This window comes from Callithrix jacchus, chromosome 2 (genome assembly GCF_049354715.1).
Source record: "Callithrix jacchus isolate 240 chromosome 2, calJac240_pri, whole genome shotgun sequence".
In the NCBI taxonomy this organism is placed as follows: Eukaryota; Metazoa; Chordata; class Mammalia; order Primates; family Cebidae; genus Callithrix; species Callithrix jacchus.
The window spans coordinates 168,132,906-168,151,025 of record NC_133503.1 but is presented as its reverse complement, the minus strand read 5'-3'; the positions used below and the strand labels follow the sequence as shown (position 1 = coordinate 168,151,025).

The following is an 18,120-nucleotide window of genomic DNA, read 5'->3' as shown; positions in this document are numbered from 1 at the left end:
GGGAAGAGTGAGTCAGCTGACAGAACTGCAAGTGCAAAGACCTCATAGTGAACCAAATTTAACCTGTTCAGTTAGAAAGAAGGCCTCTTGGGGTGTAGATTTGAGCTAGGCAGTGGTTCAAATCTAGAAACTCAGGTATTTGCGGAGGTTTGCTATTTCATATACCTGTGTTTAAGGGTAATGTGTATGTGAGAATATATTCTTTTCAATTTTGAACCTAGATGAAAACAAACAAATCTCATGTTTTTCCTTCAGTAGATAGCTTACATACCAGAGATACTTCATTAGAAGGCAGTGACACTTTTAATCTTATAAAATCTTTGAAAGATTAATTGATATAATTAAGAATGCTGAATTCTCAACTCTGGGGGCAGATGGAGGAGTGGTGGATGGTGAGGGCTGTGTCTACAGGTGTTTGATAGAAACCTTAATGAGAGTGTGTAAGAGTCCTCAGGTGTGGTGGAGAGGAAACCACTTAGGAATCAATATGATATGCTCTAGACTCTCAAGCCTGTCCAGCCTGCCTTATATTGTTTTCTTTTAGACTTTTAGCATCCTGAAGTTATGGTTTTTAGTTTCTGTCTAGAGATAAGTAGACAAGAGGGATGAGGAAACTGCTTCACTGGCTCGACCAGAAACAGAAACTAAGAACCCATGACTGGCTTCTCTCCCTTTGACCCCACGGTTAGAGTAAGGTGTTTTTAGAATGCAAGAATGCTACATTTAATGTTTTGGCAACGTGGCAAACTTGGATTAGCCGTGAGAAATAATTTGTATTTTGGAAATTGTATTGAAACATTTTGGGAGTAATACTAAGTTCCCTACATGACTGCCTTTATTTGCTCCTGTGGCAATCAGGAATTGGCTTCAAATATAGTTAATTGAGGCACTGGTTATCTCAGTGGTTTTTGTTCTTTACTTTTTAATTTTTTTGAGATGGAGTTTTGCTGTTGTTACCCAGACTGGAGTGCAATGGCACGATCTCAGCTCACTGCAACCTCCACCTCCTGGGTTCAAGCAATTGTCCTGCCTTGGCCTCCTGAGTAGCTGGGACTACAGGCACGCACTACCATGCCCAGCTATTTTTTGTATTTTTAGTAGAGATGGGGTTTCACCTTTTTGACCAGGATGGTCTGGATCTCTTGACCTTGTGATCCACCCGCCTCGGCCTCCCAAAGTGCTGGGATTATAGGCGTGAGCCACCGCGCCTGGCCTGTTCTTTACTGTTTTGTAGTTTGTCTTCTATATTTCCTTGTTCACCTGTCTCTTTTCTAAATGTTTTAATTTTTATTATATATATTTTGAGACAGGGTCTCACTCTCATGTCCAGGTTAGAGTACAGTGATGCAGTCATGGCTCACTGCAGCTCAAGTGATCCTGCCACCTCAGCCTTCCGAGTAGCTGGTACCACAAGCACATGCCACCACACCTGGGCAATTTTTATTTTTTTTAGAGACAGGGTCTCACGATGTTTCCCAGGCTACTCTCAAACTCCTGGGCACAAATCGTCTATCTGCCCTGGTCCCTGAAAGTGTTGGTGTTACAGGTGTGAACCATTGCAATCAGTCTTACCTGACTCTTGATGACCGATAATGGTTTAATGGCATCTAACATATAATTGCTGTGATCCATTATTTTTGACTTTATGTTTAAGAGTAGATTTTTTTAACTTTCTTAAGATAAAATAATATTTGCATTAAATATTTAATGCTTGAACTATAAATTTAAAAAAATTGAAAAATACCCAATTGGTGTTAAAAGGGGAGGAAAGATTTCCTGAGAAATGAATAGTATTTGCAAAGTGTGCTCTTTATTGCAGCAGAGGCAAAGAGTTTCTGTTTCTGTATTTTCAGGGATACGAGCAGCAGTGAAAGTGAAGAGAGTTCTGACTCTTCTGATGATGAGTTGATTGGCCCTCCTTTACCCCCTGCAATGTTAGGAAAACCATTTAATTTTATGGAGGATATCCTTGGTCCTTTACCTCCACCTCTTAATGAAGAAGAAGAAGAAGCAGAGGAAGAAGAAGAGGAAGAGGAGGAAGAGGAAGTAAGTATTTCAGTGGTAATTTAAGAATTCAGTGGAGTAATATCTTTAAAATACTGTAGAGATCAGTTCTGCTAAACTGTTGTTCATGAGTAAGAGCCAATTTAAAAACTGAGGAAAGGCTGGGCACGGTGGCTTACGCCTGTAATCTCAGCTACTCAGGAGGCTAAGGTGGGAGAATCACTTGAACCTGGGAGGCAGAGGTTTCAGTGAGCCAAGATTGAGCCACTGCACTACAGCCTGGGAGACAGAGTGAGACTCTGTCTCAAAACAAACAAAAAAAAACAGGCCACGTGCAGTGGCTTACTCAGCACTTTGGGAGGCCGAGACGGGCAGATCACAAGGTCAGGAGATCGAGACCATCCTGACCAACGTGGTGAAAGCTGGTCTCTAAAAAAAAAACTGAGGGAAAAGGCCAGGCACAGTGGCTCACACCTGTAATCCCAGGACTTTGGGAGGCCGAGGTAGACAGATCTCTTGAGCTCAGGCATTCAAAACCAGCTTGGGCAACATGGTGAAACCCCGTTTCTACAAAAATGCAAAAATTAGATGGGTGTTTTGGTGTGTGCCTGTGGTTCTAGCTACTCAGGAAGCTGAGACAGGAGGATCACTTGAGCCCAGGAGGGAGAGGTTGCAGTGAGGTCAAGGGATGGAACTCCAGCCTGGACGGCAGAGTGAGACCCTGTCTCGAAACCTCCCTGAGGAAAATAACTGTGGAGTTTATTACTGAGGAATAAACCAAACCTGAGGAAAATAACTGTGGAGTCTATTACTGACAGCCTGTCTTGAAAGAACTTGGAGGAAGTAAACAACTCAATAAATGGAGAGCAGAAAGCAGTGTGTTAAAAAGAAATCAGTGGATAAAACATTTTGTTAAATATACATAAGCATGAGTGCAAATAATAATGATGATTGGATAAATTTGGGGGGATTTAAAAGCAAAGTGGATCTAAAATTATTATTAACAATAAAGTGAAAGATAGGAGAGTGAAATCAGAGTTCATTGATTTGTGAATATTACTTGGAAGGAGGCCAGAGATACTGGTTAACCTTAGATTAGTTTAAGCCAAGTTTATAAATTTACAATTTTAAGAGTAATTGCCCAAAGAATAGAAATAAAATGTGGCCAGGTGCGGCGGCTCACCTTTACAAGTGCTCACCTCCCAGCATTTTGGGAGGCCAAGGCAGGCGGACCACTTGAGGTTAGGAGTTTGGGACCAGCCTAGCCAACATGGTGAAACCCCGTCCTACTTAAAATACAAAAATTAGCTGGTTATGGTGGCATGCACCTGTAATCCCAGCTACTTGGAAGTCTGAGGCATGAGAATTGCTTGAACCTTGGAGATGGAAGTTACAGTGAGTTGACATCATGCCATGGCACACTCCAGCCTGGGGACAAAGTGAGACTCATTCTTAAAAAAAAGAAGAAATGTATAACCTCCAAAATACTGAAAGGAGAAAATGGTAAAGAAAATGATGTACTTTTTGTATTTATACCTGAAGTAGATAATTTTTTAACACCTCCCTTCTTCATGTGATGAATTATTTTTAGTAATAATTATGAAATGAAATGAAAAATAATGATTAGAAAAGAAACCAACAGCTTTTGTAAATTGTCAAAATCGATATTCTTTGCATATTCCTACTCAGTACATAGTGTAGCAAATTTGTCAGTCTGTGTGTCTCTGTAGTTGATCAAATAAAGCTTCTAATTTCAATTTTGTGCATTTTTTCTTTCACATGAAACAGGAGATATATAGTGTGTGTATATATATTTACATATGCACACACACATGCACATGCACATGTATTCCTGTGTGTGCATATGTAAAATTAAGAGAAACAAGAAGAGTAAATTTGGCAGTTTCATTAAAATTTTTGTTTTATGATAAGTTCCAGAAATTACAATGTTGATTGTATATTTTTTCTTTTATCAATTCTAGTGGCTTTTAAATATCTCTGTAGGTTGCAATATTTTGGCTGGGCATGGTGGCTCATGCCTGTAATCCCAGCACCTTGGGAGGCTGAGGCATGCTGATCACTTGAGGTCAGGAATTCGAGACTAGCCTGGCCAGCATGGTGAAACCCCAGCTCTACTAAGAAAATACAAAAATTAACCAGACATGGTGACAGGAGGCTGAGGCAGGGGAATTACTTGAGGTGGACTCTTCAGTGAGCCTGGCAACAGAACAAGACTCTGTCTAAAAAGATAACTTTTTTTTTTTTCACGAAAGTGACTTTACAGAAAATCCATCATATTTGGTAAAAACTTCTAAAGTTTTCTTCTATAAAATCAGAGAAAATGGCTAAATGAGTCAAACATTGCCATTAAATGATCTATTGCTTTAGAATGCTTTTGGTGCAGACAATTGAGATATTCAAATATTTGCCCATTTAAATTCTATTGCCGGCTGGGCACGGTGGCTCACGCCTGTAATCCCAGCACTTTGGGAGGCCGAGGCGGGTGAATCACGAGGTCAACAGATCGAGACCATCCTGGTCAACATGGTGAAAACCCGTCTCTACTAAAAATACAAAAAATTAGCCGGGCATGGTGGCGCGTGCCTGTAATCCCAGCTACTCGGGAGGCTGCGGCAGGAGAATTGCCTGAACCCAGGAGGCGGAAGTTGCGGTGAGCCGGGATCGCGCCATTGCACTCCAGCCTGGGTAACAAGAGCGAAACTCCGTCTCAAAAAAAAAAAAAAAAGAAATTATATTGCCAACCCTGTCTTTTGTTTTTTCTTTTGGCATTCGTAGAAAACAGAATTGTATTTGCTAGCATTTTGTTTCTTTGTCTTTATAATCTTTATTTTGAAATGTAGTACAACAGGGATTGGAGATATGAAATTGCCCTTGAAGTGAGCTTGAATGATTCCGAACCATGAAAAACAGTATATAGGGAGCCGAGTAGCTGGGTTTATTTGTGCATGTCTGTGGTACAGATAACTGAGAGTTCTCCAGATTAACTTTATGTAGAATACAGTGTTTATTTATTTATGTATTTATTTTTTGAGAATGAGTCTCACTCTGTCACCCAGGCTGGAGTGCAATGGGATGATCTCAGCTCACTGCCACCTCTGTCTCCGTTCACGTGATTCTCCAGCCTCAGTTTCCTGAGTAGCTGGGATTACAGGCATCTGCCATCATGTCTGGCTAATTTTTTGTATTTTTATTTATTTTCTTTTTTTGAGACGGAGTTTCCCTCTTGTTACCCAGTCTGGAGTGCAATGGCGTGATCTCAGCTCACCGCAACCTCCGCCTCCTGGATTCAGGCAATTCTCCTGCCTCAGCCTCCTGAGTACCTGGGATTATAGGCACGCGCCACCATGCCCAGCTAATTTTTTGTATTTTTAGTAGAGACAGGGTTTCACCATGTTAACCAGGATGGTCTCGATCTGTTGACCTCGTGATCCACCCGCCTCGGCCTCCCAAAGTGCTGGGATTACAGGCTTGAGCCACTGCGCCCGGCTAATTTTTTTGTATTTTTAGTAGAGACAGGATTTCAGCATGTTGACCCAGCTGGTCTTGAACTCCTCACCTTGGGTGATGCACCTACCTTGGCCTCCCAAAGTGTTGGGATTACAGGCGTGAGCCACTGCGCCCAGCCAGAATACAGTGTTTATTAAAAGATAAGTAATAAAAATGTATTAATTGAACTTCACATGCATGTTATTAAAACTTAACAGGAACCATAGGAAAAAAACGTTAAGTAGTGTCTAAACTAGAATTGCCATCACAAGGTGATAATAAAAAGCAGACTTATCTTTACTTGATTTTATTATGGTTTTTAAGTCCTCCACAGAAAAATGTACCCTCTTATTGTCTAAATTACTTCCACTGTAATTCCCTTGATATGCCATTGAAGAAACGTCACTCATTACAGTAAAAGACAGGAAAGGAGGAAAAAGAAGTAGAGGAAGATCATCTTGGTAAATAGAGATTATGAAATAAGATGGTAGCCATGAATGTAAATATATCAGTATTAACAACGGATGTAAATGGACTCAACTTGCCACTTAAAATACAAAAATTCTCAGATTGGGTTAAAAAAGTTTAGGTATACATGCATGTTATACCTAAAACATAATTATACAGAAAGGTTGAATGTAAAGCAATAGAATATACCAGGAAAATAACCAAAAGATAGCTGATTAATGTTATAAAATTGATACTAAAATCTTTAAGTCATAAAACCAATTAATGATAAAAGTGACGTTACTTAATGCTAAAAGGAACAGTTTATTTTGCAGGAAAATTTGGCAGTCCTTAACCTCTATGCATTTAACAGTATATTCAAAGTGTATAAAGCAAAAATTGGCAAAATTACAAGGAGAAATGGACAATAAACAGTCATAATGAGAGATTCACAAATTGTTAAGACAGAATGGAGTACAGATTTAGAAAATATAAATGAACAAAGTTCAACCTATTAAATGTATATTGAACCCTTATCCAACATTTTCATTTTTAGCATACATGGACAGTGAAAAACAAACATATTTAGTTCCCAGACTGCTATGGAAACATTAACTGCTATGGAAACGAAGAAGATGTGCTTACTTATTTTGGGTAGTTCACAGAGTAGGTAATATTTAGATTTAGCTATGAATGTGACAATGGGTTTTGTAATGGACTGAATGTGTCTCTCTAAAATTCGTATGTTGAAGCCCTAACCCCCAGTGTGGCTGTATTTAGAGATGGTGCCTCTAAGGGAATACTTAAGGTTAAATGAGGTCAAAAGGCTCTGATCTGACAGAATTAGTGTCTTTATCAAAAGAGATAGCAGAAAGCGTGTGCTAACTCCTCCTTCCTAACGGGAAAGGAGGAATGGCTTTGTGAGGACATAGCAGAAAGTGGTTGTCCATAAGCCAGGAAGAGAGGTCTCACCAGAAACCACATTTGTCTACACTTCGATTGTGAACCTCTAGCCCCCAGACCTGTCAATAAATAAATTTCTATTAAGTCACCCAGTCTGTGGTATTTTTGTTTATAGGTTTGAGAGGCTGACTAATGGCTGATAAATGAAGAAGGGAAGAAAGAAGCATATTGCAAGCCAGAAAAAATATTGATATAGCAAAGGCCCAAATATATATAAGTACAGCTATGGTAGTGAAATTGCACCTGATTAGTACATGGCTGAGATTTCTTGCTAGGAGAAAGAAGAAAGATGAGGCTGATAAGATCAAATCCAGAAAGTCTGAAGAAATACTTTCTGGAGGTTGTGGAATTTGAGTAAGCTTTGTAGAGGATTACAGTTTTGTTTGTTTGTTTGTTTTTTAGACAGGATCTCTCTGTCACCCAGGCTAGAGTATAGTAGTACAATCAAAGCTCACTACAGCCTTGACCTCCTAGGCTTAAGTGATCCTCCCACCTCAGCCTCCCAAGTAGCTGTGATTATAGGCATGTGCCACCACACCTAGCAATTTTTTTTTTTTGAGACAGAGTTTCGCTCTTTTTACCCAGACTGGAGTGCAGTGGCGTGATCTTGGCTCACAGCAACCTCCGCCTCCTGGGTTCAGGCAATTCTCCTGCCTCAGCCTCCTGAGTAGCTGGGATTACAGGCACACGCCACCATGCCCAGCTAATTTTTTGTATTTTTAGTAGAGATGAGGTTTCACCATGTTGGCCAGGATGGTCTCGATCTCTTGACCTCATGATCCAGCCACCTTGGCCTCCCAAAGTGCTGGGATTACAGGCTTGAGCCACCACGCCCAGCCAATTTTTTTTTTTTTTAATCTTTTTAGTAGAGATGAAGTTTCACTATGTTGCCCAGGGTTGTCTCAAATTTCTGGGCTCAAGCAGTCCTCCTGCCTTGGCCTCCCAAAGTGCTGGAATTACAGGCGTGAATCACTGCCCGGCCAAAGATTAAATTTTTTTTTCCATTTTCTGTTTTTTTTTTTTTTTTTTGAGACAAGAGTCTTGGTCTGTTGCCCAGGCTAGATAGTGGTGTGATCTCAGCTCACTGCAACCTCTGCTTCCCAGGTTCAAGTAATTCTCCTGTCTCAGCCTCCTGAGTAGCTAGGATTACAGGCGTGCACCTCCACACCCAGCTAATTTTTGTATTCTTACTAGAGATGGGGTTTCACCATGTTGGCCAGGCTGGTCTTGAACTCCTGACCTTGTGATTCATCCAAAGTGCTGGGATTACAGGCATGAGCCACCACGCCTGGCTAAAGTTTTTTTTCTTTTTTGGACAGAGTCTTGCTCTGTCACCCAGGCTGGAGTGCAGTGGTACAGTCTCGGCTCTGTACCACTCCCTCTCTGGTTCAAGTGATTCTCTTGCCTCAGCCTCCTGAGTAGCTGGGATTACAGGCACCCACCATTGCACCCAGCTGATTTTTTGTATTTTTAGTAGAGACCGGGTTTTACCATGTTGGCCAGTCTTTTCTTGAACTCCTGACCTTAGGTAATCTACCCTCCTCAGCCTCCCAAAGTGCTAGGATTATAGGTGTGACCCAAGGAGTCTGGCCAATCTTTTATTTTTTAAATTTTTGAAGAGGTGTGGGGTCTCACCATCTTGCCTATGCTTGTCTCAAACTCCTGGGCTCAAGCCGTCCTTCCACCTTGGCTTCCTAAAGTGTTGATATTACAGATGTGAGTCACTGTGCTTGGCCAAGATTACATTGTTAAAGATTATTTTTGGCCGGGTGTGGTGGCTCACGCCTGTAATCCCAGCACTTTGGGAGGTCGAGGTGGGCGGATCATGAGGTCAAGAGATCGAGACCATCCTGGCCAACATGGTGAAACCCCGTCTCTACTAAAATATACAAAAATTAGCTGGGCGTGGTGGCGCGCACCTGTGGTTTCAGCTACTTGGGAGGCTGAGGCAGGAGATTGCAGTGAGCCCAGATGACACCACTGCACTCCAGCCTGGTGCATGGCAACAGAGCAAGACTCTGTCTTAAAAAAAAAAAAGATTATTTTTGATTGACAGATTATTTTTAATTGACATAAAATAATTATACATATTTCTGGAGTAGAGTGTGATACTCCACACCTGTATACAGAATGTAATGACAAAATCAGGGTAATTAGCATATTCATCACCTAAACATTGATCATTTCTTTATGTTGGCAACATCCAAAATTCTCACTTTTAGCTCTTTGAAAATATAGAGTAAATAATTGTTAACTATAGTCACCTTACAATGCTCTAGAACACTAGACTTTATCTTTCTATCTACCTGTAATTTTGTATCTGTTAACCAAACTCTCCTTATACCCCTCTTTCTCCTATCCTTCTCAGCTTGTCGTTTCTGTTTCTACTATTTTAACTCTCTACTTTTATGAGATCAGTTTATTTAGTTTCATCTGAGTGAGAACATGTGGTATTTATCTTTCTGGCTTATTTCACTTAATACAGTGTCCTGCAAACTCATCAATGTTACTGCATGTGACATGATTTCATACTTTCTAGATTTGGCTGAATAGTATTTGTGTGTGTGTGTGCGTTTGTATTATTACATTTTTAAATCCATTCATTTATTGATGGACACTTAGGTTGATTCAATATCTTGGCTATTGTGAATAGTGCTGCACTGAAAAGGGGAGTGCAGTTATCTCTTCAAAATGTGAATTTCCTTTGCTTTGGATATATACTCAGTAGTGGGATTGCTGGATCATGATATTTCTATTTTTAATTTATTAAATGTTGATAAATAATGTATATATTTTTGGAGTATATATGATAATTTGATACATTCATATAATGTGAAAGATCAAAGCTGAGTAATTGGGATATTCAGGATATCCATCACTTTAAATATTTGTCTCTTCCTTATACTAGGAACATTCAAATTATTCTCTCTTAGCTAATTTTTTTTTCTTTTTGAGACAGAGTCTCACTCTGTCACAAGGCTGGAGTACAGTGATGCGATCTTGGCTTACTGCAACCTTCGCCTCCCAGGTTCAAGCGATTCTTCTGGCTCAGCCTCCTGAGTAGCTGGGACTGTAGGTGTGTGCCACCATGCCCAGCTAATTTTTGTATTTTTTTAGTAGAGACAAGGTTTCACCATGTTGGCCAGGATGGTCTCGATCTCTTGACCTCGTGATCTGCCCGCCTCGGCCTCCCAAAATGCTGGGATAACAGGCGTGAGTCACTGTGCCTAGCTTCTCCTAGCCATTTTAAAATACACTATAATACTGTTGTTAACTATGGTCACCATACTGATCTGCTGAATACTAGGTTTTATTCACTCTATCTGACTGTATATTGGTACCTGTTAATCAGCCTCTCTTTATCTCTGCAGCCCCCAAACCTTTCCAGCCTCTAGTAGTCACCAATCTCTCTTCATGAGATCCTTTTATAGCTTCTACATGTAAGAACATGTAAAATCAATCCTCCTTCCCTCCCTCCCTCCCTCCCTTCCTTCGCTCCCTCCCTGCCTCCCTCTCTCCCTCTCACCTCCCTTGCTCTCTCTCTCTCTTCTTCCCTTCTGTGTTTTTTTTTGATATGGAGTCTTGCCCTGTCACCAGGATGCATTGTAGTGGCATGATTTTGGCTCACTGCAACCCCAGCCTCCTGAGTTGAAGCGATTCTCCTGCCTCAGCCTCCCGAGTAGCTGGGACTACAGGCATGTGCCACCATGCCCAGCTAATCTAATTTTTGTCTTTTTTAGTAGAGATGAGGTTTCAGAGTGTTGGCCAGGATGGTCTCATTCTCTTGACCTCGTGATCCACTCACCTTGGCCTCCCAAAGTACTCAGATTACAGGCGAGAGTCACTGCACCTGGCTCCTTCCCTTTTTTTTTGAGACAGAGTCTGGCTCTGTCACCCAGGTTGGAGTGCCGTGGCATGATCTTGACTCACTGCAATGTCTGCCTCCTGGCTTCAAGCCATTCTTGTGCCTTAGCCTCCTGAATAGCTGGGATTACAGGTGTGCACCACCATGCCCAGCTACTGCTACGTATTTTTAGTAGAGATGGGGTTTCACTATGTTGACCAGGCTGGTCTTGAACTCCTCACCTCAAGTGATCTGTCTGCTTTGGCCTCCCAAAGTGCTGGGATTACAGGTGTGAGCCACTGTGCCCGGCCCCCAATCCATCTCTCTAACTGCTCATGAATTATGTTCATATTTAAACTCCCAACAATATTCTAAATTCAACACATCTAAGATAAAACTTAGGCTTTTACTCTCTCCAACTTAAACTTTTGTTGTAGCGACTTTACTGGTCTCTTTGCTTCAAGGATCTTCTGTTTCAATCCCCTTTCCCCACTGCAGCAAGAGTAACCTATCTGTAACACAAGTCACATTGCAAGTAATGGTACTAATTCCCTAAATGAGGGATAACAACCACCACAGCAGGCAAGACTCCACCTGGCAATTTCTGAATGCAATTTGAGTTTTTTGTTAGAATCACTATGGCTTTTTAGAGAGACAGTCTATTTAATAGGAAAGCAGCCCGTTTCTTTTCTTTTTCTTTCCTTTTTTTTTTTTTGAGGCAGAAGACCTCGCTCTGTTGCCAGGTGCCAGGCTGGAGTGCAGTGGTGTGAGCTCGGCTTACTGCAACCTCTGCCTCCTGGGTTTAAGCAGTGCTCCTGCCTCAGCCTCCCAAGTAGCTGGGATTACAGGTGCACACCACCACGCCCAGCTAATTTTTGTATTTTTTAGTAGAGATGGGGTTTCACCATGTTGGCCAGGATGGTCTCGATTTCTTGACTTTGCAATCCATCTGCCTTGGCCTCTCAAAGTGTTAGGATTACAGGCATGAGTGCCTGGCTGAAAGCAGCCATTTTTACATAGTTGAGTGGTAAATATTTTAGCAAATATTGTTGAAATTAATGGGGCAATGTTTTTAAAAAGAACCTTTCTTTAGCCTAGTGTTAAATTTTTTTAAAAATTAATTTTTTTTTTTTTTAAAGAGAAGGGGTCTTGCTCTTTCAACCAGGCTGGAGTGCAGTGTTGTAATCATAGGTCACTGCAGCTTCAACCTCTTGGGCTCAAGTGATCCTCCTGCCTCAGCTTTCTGAGTATCTAGGACTACAGGTGCATAGAACCACACCTGGCTACTTTTTTATACTTTTTTAATAGAGTGGGATCTTGCTGTCTTGTCAAGGTGGCCTTATACTCTTGGCTTCAAATGATCCTTCCACTTCAGCCTCTCAGAGTTTTGGGATTGCAGGTGTGAACCACTGTACCCAGCTAACCTGGTGTTTCTTAATTTTAATGTAAGAATCAGGTTTAGTGCAATTAAAAAATATGCATGCTTAGGTCCTGTACTCTGGAAACTGATTCAGTATTAACTCCTGCAATCTGTATTATAACACTAGGGTCCACAGGTAATTCTAATAGATTTCTTCCCAGTCTAGTTGTACTGTTTACTTATCTCACTTGGGGTCATAGGGTAATATATTAGGGTACCTCTTTAGATTATGATCTGTATCATCTTATGGATACTTAAGGATATGGGATATTACTTACAAAATATTTTTTTCTTTAAATAAGGGTATGAAATTGTTGCTTTTTCATGATAGAGAAGCCACTTTAAAGGTTTACCCTTTCATATAGCTCAGAGTTAATATATTTTGATCAGTATTTTATGAAAAAATATTTTTTCTATAATACATGCATGTTAGTGTCTCTAGAAGCATTAATGTTTAATTGCTTCTGAAGATGACATGGCAGAGGCTGTAAGCTCCTGGTTTTTTGAATCTCGTTCATTTTTTTATCCTTGTAGTGCCTGAATTTACTATACCCATTAAATCATAATTATATTATCAGAAGGGCCATGAACATGGAGATATTCTGGAAATTGAGCCTGTAGCTCTGACAGTTTTTTTAAATCAAATTTGATTAATTTATTTTTCAATCCTGTTCTGTGATTATTTTTATTGAAACTATATTATTGAGTATCAAGAGCCTGGAAACTGTTCATTTCCTTTAAACACAATAATAGCCTTTTTTCAGATTCTATCCAGAGGAAGTAATGAAAGAGCTGGACAGAGCTTTATGCACAAAAATATTTATCACAGTACTATCTATAATTGTGGTTTTCTTAATGTGTTGGGATTATCCTGCTGAGGGTGTGTTATGGTGGAATGGGGTCCCTCACATGAGGGACCAGGTCAGGTCAGCTCTGTTTTTATGTTAGTCTTCCTCAGAGCTTTCTCTTGATGAAAGAGTTCCAAGTCTGAAAATGTTTGAAAATACCAACATATGTAAAATATTAGAATAATTAGGAAGAATATAAATACTTAATATTAGGGAGAAGGACAAGTAAAATGTGGTGTGGTCATATAGAATGTTATACAGTCACTAAACATGTTTAATAAGGGTTTTTAGTAGCACAAGGAAAGGATTTAAAACTGAATAGATACTGTGATATCAGTAATTAAAATGATACATATGTGTAGAACAAAGTACTCCCATTGCTTGCTTATGGATTGTGGGAATGAGGATAATATAGTTTTTTCCCTTATACTTTTTTTTTTTGACATGGAATCTCATTCTTGCCCCCCAGGCTGGAGTGCAATGGTGTGATCTTGGAATGTCCACCTCCCAGCCTCAAGCAATTCTCCTGCCTCAGCCTCCTGAGTAGCTAGGATTAAAGGCATGTGTCACCATGCCTGGCTAATTTTTATATTTTTAGTAGAGACGAGGTTTGACCATGTTGACCAGATGGTCTTGAACTCTTGACATCGGGTGATGGATTCACCTGCCTCAGCCTCCCAAAGTGCTGGGATTACAGGCATAAACTACCGTGCCTGGCCTACCTTGTACTTTTTTATATGTTTCCAATTTCCGCATTGATCATAGCTGTGCCCATAATCAGAAATGATTATTGGTATTATAAAAAGTTTATAGTCCTTCATTATAAAGCAATTATGACTTCAATTCAAAAATCTAGAACAGATTAAAAAACCCCAAAGAAAACAGTATTAAACATGAATATGGAATAAGTCTTAAGTACTAGTAAATACACTTATTTTTATTTTACCTTGTCTTGAAAAGGATTTACTGGGCTGGTTGCAGTGGCTCACGCCTGTAAACTCAGCAGTTTAGGAGCTTCAGGCAAGAGAATCACTTGAGCCCAGGAGTTTGAGACTAACCTTGACAATGTAGTGACACCCCATCTCTACAAAAAATGAATAATCCAAGGTGGTGGTGTGCATCTGTAGTTCTAGCTACTCAGGAGAGTGAGGTGGGAGGATCACTTGAGCCTGGAAGGTCAAGGCTGCAGTGAGCCATGATTGTACTACTACACTCCAGCCTGAGTGACAGAGTGGGACTGTCAAACAAAAATGAAAACAGGCTGGATGCGGTGGCTCACGCCTGTAATCCCAGCACTTTGGGAGGCTGAGGTGGTCAGATCCCCAGAGGTCGGGAGTTCGAGACCAGCCTGACCAACATGGAGAAACCTCACCTCTACCCAAAATACTGAATTACCGGGGCATGGTGGTGCATGCCTGTAATCCCAGCTACTCAGGAGGCCGAGGCAGGAGAATTGCTTGAACCCAGAAGCAGAGGTTGCGGTGAGCCAAGATCATGCCGTTGCAGCCCGGACAACAAGAGCGAAACTCTGTCTCAAAACAAAACAAAACAACCCAAAAAACAAAAAAATGATTTAATGAAATGAAATGCATAAGAAGGCATAGATTTGGAAGAAGGAAGGGGAATAGGAAAACCGAGGAAAACAAATAAAATCAATATAAAATATGAGAAGCAGAGTCTTAAATACCTGGTTATGGATAGGTCAGAAAACCTAGTTGCCGTCATTTCTTTCTTTCCCTCACACCTCACATCAAATCTTGAGTCTATTAAGTCTTACTAGCTCTGTCTTGAAGGCATATTACCAGATCTCTCTACTTCTCTGCCTCCATTACTATCACGTTAGTCTAATACTATGTCAGTTCAGTGTAAGTAGCCACCAGAGTCTCCCCGCTTCTATTCTTGTATAGACTACTATAGTGGAAAGTAGCAAAAATATATGTACAGGGAGGCAATATAGAATAGTGATTAAGAGAGTGAGTTCTGGAGCCAAATGGGGCTCCTTTACTTTAAAGCTGTGTAATTTTGGGCACATCACTTAACCTCTCTGTCTTTCCTCCTCTATAAAATGGGACTATAAAATTTTCCACTCAAATTGTGTCGATGGATTAAATGAGTGAGTGAATGTATATAGAACCCTTAGAATAATACATAGTATTTAAAGTGTTCAGCGTTAGCTATTATCATTAAGGTAGTTTATTTCAATAGATAGCAAAAGAGGAATCGGAAAAACAAATTTGACATGATTTCTAATAAAAAACTGAAACTAAAAGCAAACTTTTATATCATGTTAAGTAATTCACTCATGCTTCACACCAACAGTCGGTGTTATGCATAATTAAGGAGCAAAAGAGGTAACAATTACATTATTTAATATTATCTTACGCATTTTTGCCAACTAAACTAAAATGATCTGCATATTAAGGAAGAGTTGGGAATATTGGTGTAGTTTATATGACTCTACCTGAAACAAAAGGGACTAATCAAAATTGTTATAACAGATTCATTTAATAATGTTCAGTTTAAAGTATTAAATGTGAAGGATAACTTTTTCACAACAGGAATAACAGGATAACCCAGGAGGCGGAGGTTGTGGTGAGCTGAGATTGTGCCATTGCACTCCAGCCTGGGTGACAAGAGCGAAACTCTGTCTCAAAAAAAAAAAAAAAAAAAAGTTAGGAAGAGATGGGCTTGAATATAAAGAACGTATAAAGCTTTTCAATACATAAAATATTTAAGTCAGGCTGGTGCAGTGGCTCACATCTGTAATCTCAGCACTTTGGGAGGTCAAAGTGGGCAGATCACCTGAGCTCAGGAGTTCAAGACCAGCCTGACCAACATGGCGAAACCTTATCTCTACCATAAATACAAAATATAATTAGCCGGATATGGTAGTGAGCACCTGTGGTCCCAGCTGCTTGGGAGGCTAAGGCAGGAGGATCACCTGAGCCTGGGAGGCGGAGGTTGCAGTCAGCTGAAATCATGCCACCATAATCCAGGCTGGGTGATGGTGAAATTCCATTTTTTAAAAAATTTAAGTAAGTCAGAACCACTAAATAATTGGTAAATATTTCTCAAATTTTCCACAGAGGTTTAATAATTAGTCCAATTTATGTATTTGCCTACTTAAATCTAGCTATAAGGAGACAGTTGTTATGCACACCTAGGCTATCTGTGCTTTTTTTTTTTTCTTTTACACTTTTTGTTTGTCTGTTTGTTTGCTTTTGTAGAAATGGGGTTTTGCTACGTTGCTTAGGCTGGTCTCAAAGTTCTGGCTTTGTGAAATCCTCCTGCCTTGGCCTCCCTAAGTGCTAGGATTACAGGTGTGAGCCACAGGCAGGTGAGCCACTGTGCCTGGCCTAACCATGCTTTTAACAGTATTATGCTGCCTCCCATATTTGGAAGCCTGTGGAATTCAGCCTGGAGCCTGTTTTAAATGCACATTAGTTAGTACATTATTAATTTGTCTGCCAGTGACAGAAGATGCAAAAGAACAGTGGCTTAAACAAGATAGAAGTCTTTTCTCTCTCTCACATTAATGAATCAGGAGTTAAATGGAACAGAACTAGTTGGCAGGTCCAGAATATCTCAGATCTTGTCTGCTTCTGTCTTTTTTTCTGCCATCTTCAGTATACAGGCTTTTGCTTTTTGCATTTTTGTGAGCAAGAAGGTAGAGGGAGAAGGCCAGATGCAGTGGCCTACGCCTGTAATCCCAGCACTTTGAAAGGCTGGATTCATGGATCACTTGAGGTTAGGAGTTCCAGACCAACCTGACCAACATGGTGAAACCCCATCTCTACTAAAAATACAAAAAAGTTAGCCAGGGTGGTGACATGCTCCTGTGATCCCAGCTACTCAGGAGACTGAGGCAGGAGAATCACTGGAACCCTGGAGGTAGAGGTTCCAGTGAACTGAGATCACGCCACTGCACTCCAGCCTGGGCATCAGTGAGATACTTGTATCAAAAAAGAAAAAAGAAAAAAAAGGTAGAGGATGAGGACAAAGAAGTCTCCTCATATTGAACTTTGTATCTTTGTTTAACTTGAGAACTGTAGTAGTTTTTTTTTTTTTGGAGGCCAGGAGTCTACCTAAAATGTAATTCTTCCAGTACAAAGAATGGATGATAAGGGGCAATTAGCAACTAAGCAGTGAGTATCTGTATTCAATATTTGTTGCTTTCAGTTACAGCAATGACAAGTTATTTATTTACTTTGGATATTTTTGGGGTCTTTTTAGCTATCATGAATGGTTCTTTAATATTACATGTGTATGTGTGTGTGCATGTTGTGTGTATTATATATATAATATATATAGCATACGTGATTATTTGATTTTATTTCACGTGAACATTAGCTACCTTTCTCCAAAGGAATAAAAAGTGTAAAGTTTATTGTACTAATGCAATCGTAAACTCCTAGGATTTGATCATAGTATTAACATGCATGAATTTTATTTTTATTATTTTTTAGACAGAGTGTTATCTTGTCACCAAGGCTGGAGTGCAATGGCGTGATCTCGTCTCACTCCAACCCCTGCCTCCTGGGTTCAAGCGATTTTCCTGCCTATCTAGGATTACAGTGCCTGCCATCACACCCAGCTAATTTTTTTATTTTTAGTAGGTGGAGTTTTACCATGCTGGGCAGGCTGGTCTAGATCCACCTGGCTCAGCCTCCCAAAGTGCTGGGATTATGTGAGCCACCATGCCCAGCTGAATTCCATCTGAATTCATTTGTGTCTCTGGTTCTGCTATGTAGTTATTCTACTGTTTCTCTTTGGAAATGAGGTGTCATCTTTTTGGTTTATTTTATTAAGGGAAAACTAGCCTCAGCTGAGATTTTAGTCAAACTTGACTGTATCTGTCAGGTTTGTTTATATTGAGGATTATTGAAGCACTCATAACGGGAATGAAGGTATCGAAACTGCCTTTTTTTCCCCCCTCCCACTAACAAATGTGAAAAACTGGCCTTTTTTTTTCTTTTGAGATGGAATTTCGCTCTTGTTATCCAGGATGGAGTACAGTGGCATGATCTCAGCTCACAACAACCTCTGACTCCCAGGTTCAAGCGGTTCTCCTGCCTCAGCTTCCCTAG

The 18,120-nt window shown here is 40.3% G+C and overlaps 1 protein-coding gene across 5 annotated transcripts in view; it reads left to right on the top strand.

Moving 5' to 3' along the window:
• The window catches only part of WDR70 (WD repeat domain 70), a 379,012-nt gene that overhangs the window by 32,720 nt on the left and 328,172 nt on the right, over nt 1-18,120 (top strand). For all 5 annotated transcript variants that reach the window (XR_013532332.1, XM_054252289.2, XM_035291652.3 and 2 more), the window contains one exon: nt 1,854-2,046. Coding sequence is in view for 4 of the 5 variants with exons in the window: in XM_054252289.2 (XP_054108264.1) it covers nt 1,854-2,046 (193 nt within the window). In the remaining variant the exon portion in view is untranslated. The remainder of the gene's footprint in view (nt 1-1,853; nt 2,047-18,120) is intronic.